General features: G+C 45.3%; 1 protein-coding gene across 1 annotated transcript; it reads left to right on the forward strand.

The window, feature by feature from the left end:
* The first annotated feature begins 206 nt into the window (after nt 1–206).
* Nucleotides 207–1,112, forward strand: LOC120017785 (heparan sulfate glucosamine 3-O-sulfotransferase 1-like). The gene has a single exon (XM_038960759.1). The coding sequence runs from the start codon at nt 207–209 to the stop codon at nt 1,110–1,112; it is 906 nt and encodes a 301-aa protein (XP_038816687.1).
* Nucleotides 1,113–9,248: the final 8,136 nt, after the last annotated feature.

The raw sequence follows: 9,248 nt of genomic DNA on the forward strand, positions 1-9,248 counted from the left end.
CCCTTCTGTCTCTACAGATGTGCTCTGGACTGGCTGTGATTTCTCCTCCTCATGCTCAATGGCAGACGAAGACAGCCGCTCCGTTCGTGTGAGCTTTGATCACAAAGAGATGGCTCTGATCCACAGCTAAACCTGATCCACTGCTCTCCTGTCTCTCTGACCATCTCCTCTCCTCTATTTTTCTCTCCTCGTCAACCTCCCTCACCATGGCCTGCTTGTTGGTGTCAGTGTTCCTCCTGGTTCTCCAGACTTATGCTGCCCCATCAGAGTTTGTTCAGAGTCTGGATCTGGGCCCTGGACTCACTGCCAATGTCACTCTGTCACCACCCCCGGGGACTAGCAAACATGCCCCCCACAGCATCATCATTGGGGTGCGCAAGGGGGGGACACGCGCCCTGCTGGAGATGCTAGATATCCACCCTGAGGTAGCTGCCGCCGCCACAGAGGTGCACTTCTTCGACTGGGATGAGAACTACGCCAAGGGCTTTGACTGGTACCGTGAGCTGATGCCCTATTCCTACCCGCACCAGATCACAGTGGAGAAGACGCCAGGCTATTTCACCTCTTCCTTGGCGCCAGAACGCATCCGTGCCATGAACTCCTCCATCAAGCTGCTGCTGATCCTGCGGGACCCAACTGAACGCGTCATCTCGGACTACACCCAGGTCTACTTCAACCGCCTGGAGAACCACAAGCCAGTGCAGGCCATTGAGAATCTGCTGGTGCGCAGCGGAGCTCTCAACACCCGCTACAAGGCCATCCAGCGTAGCTTCTACGACGTGCATATGCGGAACTGGCTACGCCACTTCCCTCTGGAGCAGATCCACATCGTTGATGGGGACACTTTGATCCGGGACCCCCTTCCTGAGCTGCAGAAAGTAGAGCGTTTCCTCAACCTGCCCCCCAGGATAATGTCGTCCAACTTCTACTTCAACCAGACCAAGGGGTTCTACTGCATCCGGAGTGAGGGGCGAGAACGCTGTCTGCATGAGTCCAAAGGGCGTCCCCACCCGGCCGTCAACAGTACCGTGCTGCAACAGCTACGCTCCTACCTCCGGGAGCACAATCGTAACTTCTACCGGCTGGTGAAGCGCTCTTTTGACTGGCAGTAAGACAGGGCACCCCTCTTCCTATGTGGACTAGTTCCCCCTGGCCCACAGAAGACTTAGGAACCATTGCCCTGTTTAAGGACTGACTGACCACTATTAAAGGGGCAAAAGCACTTTAAGAACTCTGACACCCAAACACTCCTGTCAATTGCCTTTTACTCTGCTCTGGTGTCAGCAGAGTAGTTCCACATTTACAAAATAAAGCAAGAACTTAAAATATAAGCTAACGTGGAAAAATCGCCAAGCTTGATAAGTCATTCTCTGTACTGTACCTAACAAAAGTGAAGTGATGCAGATTGCGGCAAAACAATTTTGTGAACCTGATGAATTTTTTTCTGCTTTGTTTGATATTCTTGTACTTGATAATAAATTGTTCTGCTTTAAAAATGTACATGTGGAACGAGATCTGTTTCTCATTTTGTTTCTTTGTGCTACCCTCCAGATCCTAACCGGAGTTGTTTAGTCCAGCATGCTAAGGTAGACAGAGCCATTAGGATAAGCCTTTGATTCACTGCAGTGGAAGAAGGACATTAATGCAGGGAAATGGTTGCCCTAGAGCGCCACTTTAGTATTACAGAAATCACTAATGGTTTGGACATTGAAGGTAGTGCCTGCAGCAAAAGGGGCCGAATCGCGAGAGTCAGCAAGCTGAAGTCAGAGCTCTTCCTGTATTTTAGCACTGTTAAGTGTTCAACAGTTTGATCAGGCTGTAGAGGCAGCCAGTAAATCATATGCGTATTGTAGCAGTTCTCACTGGAGTTGTGATTATTCAACATAAACAGAAGAATAGCAATTACTATTTTCATCATGATTATTATCCTCGTTGATTAGGCTTTAAAGAGCAGGCAAAGCCAGGGAGACCACTGATGATTATGTGATCTCCCTTCTGTCTGCTGGCTCTGACAGAGGCTAAATAAGTTCTCCCACCCCAGGGGGGACAGACATCGATGCTGGTGGCTTTATGCCTGGCCAGCAGGAATAAGGGGTGTGTTGGTCAGTCCACACAAAAAAATATGAACCAATGTTTTTGCACTCAATCTTACCATCTCACATTTACTGATACTTTCTTGTGTTTATTGATATGTCATTAGTGTATTCAACTGTAGTCTTGTTCTAAGGTTCCATCCAGCACATGCTCTCAGAATACTCATTATTCTATTTTGACTTAGAGGAGCTGGTAGTGTTTCAAAAGTAATTTGTCATTGCAGTACTGGACCAAGGGACGTTATTGCCCTATGTCTTCACTAGGGGGCGCATAGGTCCTTCAGGAATAGTAAGATGTGATGTGTCTGGACATGCTCTTTCAAGGGTTCCCCTTGTCAGTGGTGCAGGTGAAGAGGCTGTGACAGGGAACCGGTGACCCTTGCCAAGGCCTCGCTGGGGCCTGCCCCATCACGTGTGTTTCATGTGCCTGTTCACCTGGAAGAGAACACCCTGTCCTGCCTCCACAAGGAGGCCCTGTCCAGGTCACTGAGCCATCTCAGCTGTGTGTGTACATGCTTCCAGCCCGCACAGCACCCACCCACCAACCCCTTGTCTGACTGTAGACACACTCCTGGTGTGTCATGCTTTGTGTAAGTTTGAGTAAATTATAGCTCTATAAATGTTTTGTATAAAAATGTTAGATTTATGTTCTTTTCATTACTCATTTGCATGCTTGTAAGAGGGAAAGGCATTTTTACAGGATTTCTAATACAAACCCACTGCCAGATCAATGAATAACCTTGTCTGGAATATATTCCTCTATCAACTGATGCTCCAGAGTCTAGACCGCTGCTTCACCATATCACAGCAGTGACCATCGGCACTGGACTCAAAGCTCCTTTTCAATACAAAGCTGGCTACATGGTACAACAAGTATTTTTAATTCAGTCATGTCTGAGTGATATTCAGCCGTATGAATCTCTCAGCTTTTTCATGTTGCAACAACAATGTCCCCAGAGGCGAGGAGGCCGGTCAATTGTTGCATGTTGGGTTCACTGCAAACAGCCTTGAGGGAGAGATGTTCTCAGAGACGTTAACTCCCCGTAGATCATCACCTTAAACGACCTCTTTCTCATGCAAGTTGATTGAGAAATGAACAATGAAAGGTTTCACCTTTTTTTTTTTTTTTTGCTTTGGGGAGGGTTGGGTGTGTTATTTATTTTTTGGGACATGGGAAGGTAGTGCTTTTCCCCCCCCCTGGTCTGTTTGCTCTTTTGCTGGTTTTACTATACACGTTCTTCCGTCCTAGACAAATGTCCTCATCTGCTTTCATGCGCCTTCCCTATATCAAGGTGTTTTGGTACTTCCCTTATGCACTACGCTTTTCCGCACGCTAACCTTTTACTATACCACAGGTCAATATAGTCTACCAGTCTGTCTGTCTGGCCCTCTATCCACCAGTCATAGTGACAATAGAGGTACAGTAGGTGGATCGTTTGTCCAGATCTGCAATAGGCTAACTAGCAATCATACCACATTATAAAACCATTCAGAGCTGCACACATTTTCAATATGACTATACAAGAACGAATAGAAATGGGCTAACTGATCGGCAGTGGAGAGGCGCATGAAATAACAGTGAAGACATGACATAAGCAGCTCAGAAAGCTCCCCTCTTGATCTTGTTCAGGGACAATACAATGATCCTGACCCAGACCTAGCCTACAACACCACAATGCAATGAATAATTGCTTCATTGTTTTCAAGTGAGTTCAAAATTCTAGTCTAGGCTGTAAACTGCAGTGAAAAATGTAATTTGAATAACGGCCCAAAAAGCCCTGTGATTTCAATGTTTCATTCTATTTGGATCAGTTGTGGGTCTATTCTCGACAGTTTATAAGGTCTAGAAAGGCACAGTAGCAGGCCAGTCCGGCTGTATTTTTACTTTTGAATACTGCGATGTGCTGTCTGTTGTGGGCCGGGCAGGCCCAGTTACTCAGGAAAGCTTATTGCATGCGCCACTCTGCCTCCTCTCCAATCCGAGCGGCTATTCCTCTCGCACCTTGAACCTAAGACTTCAATATAGCCTAAACACTGTGTCATTTTAACTTTTAAAATGTGTATTACATTTGATGTAGGGCATAATAAGCACAAGCAGTCACAATGTGTTAATCTGATTAGGCTACTTCGTCCGAAATGTAACTCCAGCATCCGCAAAATGGGTTGACAATGACACCCTAAAGACTGGCAAGTGCGCTAGTCCAGTGTCACTTTTGATTATGCCTGCACATCATGGTTCACCAGCAGCCCCAAACATGTAAAGAGTAAGCTACAGACCAGCCAAAACAAGCTTGTACGAATCTTAAGCAGCTATGCAGGCCATCTGTGGGAAAAAAGAGTACTATTAATTCAACAGAATTATCAGACTCAACCTCCAGGTACCTGCCAACTATTTTTAATTTGTTAGATATGTCCACCAGCATTATACCAGTGCCAGATACTCTAATATTCACTGTTTTTAAACGTAAGACTATTTGGTAAAAAAACAAATTGTTATATACAGGTGCTGTCGAGTAGCACAAACTACTGTACCACAGCAACTCAAAGCCATATCAACCTTAACCACTTGGCTAATGATTGAATGGTATAATCTTTTTTTTGCCTGTATCTCTGTAATGTGTCTGCATCTATGTAATTGTATATGTATTTTATGTAAAAATAGAGACAATAATGGAAATATTTCCCAGACTTTTAGTGCTGAGCGATTTAACCAACATTTCGGGTTTTTTTTCCTTCTATTATTAAACAACTAATTGACTGACTTTGGTTCAATTACTTGAATTCCATTTTGTTTTTTGTTTTGTTTTCTCTAGAGAGAGATCAAATCATTCATGAGAGAAATCATGTCAAGAGCTATGTGGGATGCTGGGCTGAAGGGAATTGTAGTTTTCGTTAAGCAACTATTCAACCTAGTTCAGCGTAAGAACGTGGTAATTAACTACAATGACCATAATCTATTGCGCCTGTTTTTTCCGGCGCCGACCTAGATGGATACACTTTTACGCCTGCTAAGAATGCAAGAGTAGGGTGACTCGCTTAGCGGGTCTCGATCACAGGGCACCAATGAACACCCACTGTCCAAATAAGGGATATCTCTAGGGCAGGGGAATTAAACTATTACTCTACAAGGTCTGGACCTTGCTGGTTTTCCGTTCCACCTGATGATAAATCGCTGTTCTATCCTGCCGAAAAAGTGTAGAACCCAACAGCTGTATGTTATTCATGTCGTCGTTCAGCCACGACTCGGTGAAACATAAGATATTACAGTTTTTAATGTCCCGTTGGTAGGATATACGTCCTCGTAGTTAGTCTATTTTATTATCCAGTGATTGTACGTTGGCTAATAGGACCGATGGTAAAGGCAGATTACCCACTCGCCGTCGGATCCTTACAAGGCACCCAGACCTACGTCCCCGATATCTCAGTTTCTTTCTCCTGCGAATGACGGGGATGAGGGCCTTGTCGTGTGTCTGGAGTAAATCCTTTGCGTCCGACTCATTGAGTAAAAAAAAATATTATTCCAGTACGCGGTGAGTAATCGCTGTCCTGATATCTAGAAGCTCTTTTCGGTCATACGAGATGGTGTCAGAAACATTAAGTACAAAATAAGTTACAAATAACCATAATAGCACAATTGGTTAGGGGACCGTAAAACGGCAGCCATCTCCTCCAGCGCCATTATCCTAAAATCCCATCAATTGTTGAAATAAGTAAATCAAATCAATGATCAAAGATTGATTTAATTGTTAACTGACACAGACATTGTAGCAGTAAGATCTGAATGATCTTTGAACCAAAAGGTTGTAAGTTCAAATCCAAGAGGAGGACATGTTGAGTAATAATTACTGTATGACTGAGCATGTACAATGTAATCATGGATGTCAAAGTTTGTCAAATATTTAAGTTGAAAACACTGTTCAATGCACTATGTGTGAATATCCCTAACCTTGCCAACGGACAAAATGAGTTGTGAGTGGATCAGTGGTTCACTAACCAAGTCCATCAAGGTCCTGATAACAAAGTGTGATGTGTAATGAAACTTTTTTTGAGGGGGGGGGGCGATTTTTATTTAGGACCATCGGGCAATGTCCTGACAACTGATACACAGAAATGCAACGTTCCCATGAAATGTGTCTAGAACACTAATAAACTCAGCAAAAAAAGAAATGTCCCTTTTTCAGGATCCTGTCTTTCAAAGATAATTCGTAAAAATCAAAATAACTTCACAGATCTTCATAGTAAAGGGTTTTAACACTGTTTTCCATGCTTGTTCAATGAACCATAAACAATTAATGAACATGCACCTGTGGAACGGTCGTTAAGACACTAACAGCTTACAGACGGTAGGCAATTAAGGTCACAGTTATGAAAACTTAGGACACTAACGAGGCCTTTCTACAAACTCTGAAAAACATAAAAATAAAGATGCCCAGGGTCCCTGCTCATCTGCGTGAACGTGCCTTAGGCATACTGCAAGGAGGCATGAGGACTGCAGATGTGGCCAGGGCAATAAATTGCAATGTCCGTACTGTGAGACGCCTAAGACAGCGCTACAGGGAGACAGGACGGACAGCTGCTCATCCTCACAGTGGCAGACCACGTAACGGGTCTCCCGGGTGGCGCAGTGGTCTAGGGCACTGCATCGCAGTGCTAGCTGCGCCACCAGAGTCTCTGGGTTCGCGCCCAGGCTGGGCTGGGTTCGCGCCCAGGCTCTGTTGCAGCCGGCCGCAACCGGGAGGTCCGTGGGGCGACGCACAATTGGCATAGCGTCGTCCGGATTAGGGAGGGTTTGGCCGGTAGGGATATCCTTGTCTCAGTATGTAAAATGTATGCACTCTACTGTAAGTCGCTCTGGATAAGAGCGTCTGCTAAATGACTAAAATGTAAATGTAAAATGTAACAACACCTGCACAGGAACGGTACATCCGAACATCACACCTGCAGGCCAGGTACAGGATGGCAACAACAACTGCCCGAGTTGCACCAGGAACGCACAATCCCTCCATCAGTGCTCAGACTGTCCGCAATAGGCTGAGAGAGGCTGGACTGAGGGCTTGTAGACCTGTTGTAAGGCAGGTCCTCACCAGACATCACCAGCAACAGCGTCGCCTATGGGCACAAACCCACCGTCGCTGAACCAGACAGGACTGGCAAAAAGTGCTCTTCACTGACGAGTCGCGGTTTTGTCTCAGCAGGGGTGATGGTCAGATTCGCGTTTATCGTCGGGCCGTCATGGTCTGGGGCGGTGTGTCACAGCATCATCGGACTGAGCTTGTTGTCATTGCAGGCAATCTCAACGCTGTGCGTTACAGGGAATACATCCTCCTCCATCATGTGGTACCCTTGCTGCAGGCTCATCCTGACCTGACCCTCCAGCATGACAATGCCACCAGCCATACTGCTCATTCTGTGCGTGATTTCCTGCAAGACAGGAAAGTCAGTGTTCTGCCATGGCCAGCGAAGAGCCCGGATCTCAATCCCATTGAGCACGTCTGGGACCTGTTGGATCGGAGGGGGAGGGCCAGGGCCATTGCAACAATTTTCACATGTCTGTGGAACCTGTTCAGTTTATGTCTCAGTTGTTGAATCTTGTTATGTTCACACAAATATTTACACATGTTAAGTTTGCTGAAAATCAACGCAGTTGACAGCGAGAGGGCGTTTCTTTTTTTGCTGAGTTTAAATTATGTTGTGAGAACATGGCAACCATGTTCTGTGTATGTTTGACGTGACATTGTTGGAATATTCTCCTTACACTCAGAAAACTGGACACGTGAATGTTCTTGAAACGTCCCATAAAACGCATCTGGAACGTCAATGTTGTGTATTCTGAGAACATTTAAACAATGTCCTAGATAAGAGAAGAGAACATTCCCGTAATGTAAAACATAACTTTAACACCAGAACATGCTAAAAAAAGTTTTCTAACAAACAGAATGTACCCCTAACTAATGGAAAAACTGGACACTCAAACATTAGGAGAACATTACGGGTAGCATTACAAATACATTCTCTCTCCCTAGAATTGTTAGCTGGGCTGAGAGATTGAGATGAGAAGAAAGAACACAAAACAACATTTCTAAACTGATCATATGTAAATGATGGAACACTGTACCTCATAAGGTTTACACCTCCGCTCTGTGTAATTAGCTATTAATTTGTTTGTGGATTTTCAATTGCCTTCACAGTGCAGAGGGCTTGGTTTTTGATGTGTTCCCATAGCGGCCTTTACTGAGAGGGGGAAAGCAGCTGCATTTAGGTCACAGGGAGGGGAAAGGAGGCTTGTCTCTGCTCATCTGGGCCCACAGCATAAAAGCCCTGTGATTTATTAATTTAGATGACAAGGGAAGATGTAGATGTTAGAGTAGTAGGTGTAAAATCAGGGGCACACAGGGTAAATGTGCGGTAAAACCTGACTGGCTGCTGTAAAAAAGCCAGACTGTGTTTATGAGAGTGACTGAATTACCGCTCATATTTAGCCCCCCAAAAAAGTATTCCTTACCGTACCGTCTTATTATACCGTCTTCTGTTAATGAGTGGAGAGCGTGAAAGTCAGACATGCTGTGTGGATGGGTGTTTGTGTGGAAGAGAGTAGGCCTACAGTCAAGTGCACCTTTCACACTGATGTTTCCTTGTGTGGTCACTGGGCAATGCTCCAATGGGCTTTCATCTGGTGAATGGATGGGCTCATGCACACTAAATGTTCTCAGCATAATGTCTGAATGTTGATAGATAAACTCTGTTCTGGTGCTGAAACCCCTCAGTCCTCTCTCTTTTCTCCACTTCACCATTCACCCCTACCCCAGGAGTTCCTGTCTATTTACATTCTGTGCTGGCAGAAATGTGGCGGGAGGGATTTCCACTCCAGAATGAGAAATCAGTTCCCATCTGAGCGAACTGTTTAGCTTTTAGTCCTGCTCGTTTTTTCCCTCTGCCAAACAACAACAGTCTGAGTGAACAGGCTAGTAATGGCAAACGGTATCATCTCAACGCAAGGTAAAGAGGTGAGTAAGACCTTTAAGCAGGTCAACATTCACCAGGCCGCTGGGCCAGACGGATTACCAGGAAGCGTACTCAGAGCATGCACTGACCAGCTGGCAAGTGTCTTCAATTACATTTTCAGCCTCACCCTGACCCAGTCCGTAATATCCACAT

Source organism: Salvelinus namaycush, chromosome 22 (assembly GCF_016432855.1).
Source record: "Salvelinus namaycush isolate Seneca chromosome 22, SaNama_1.0, whole genome shotgun sequence".
NCBI classification, from domain to species: domain Eukaryota; kingdom Metazoa; phylum Chordata; class Actinopteri; order Salmoniformes; family Salmonidae; genus Salvelinus; species Salvelinus namaycush.

What these genes read in the sequence shown, in the direction of transcription:
- LOC120017785 (XM_038960759.1), top strand. Translation starts at nt 207, where the DNA reads ATGGCCTGCTTGTTGGTGTCAGTGTTCCTCCTGGTTCTCCAGACTTAT.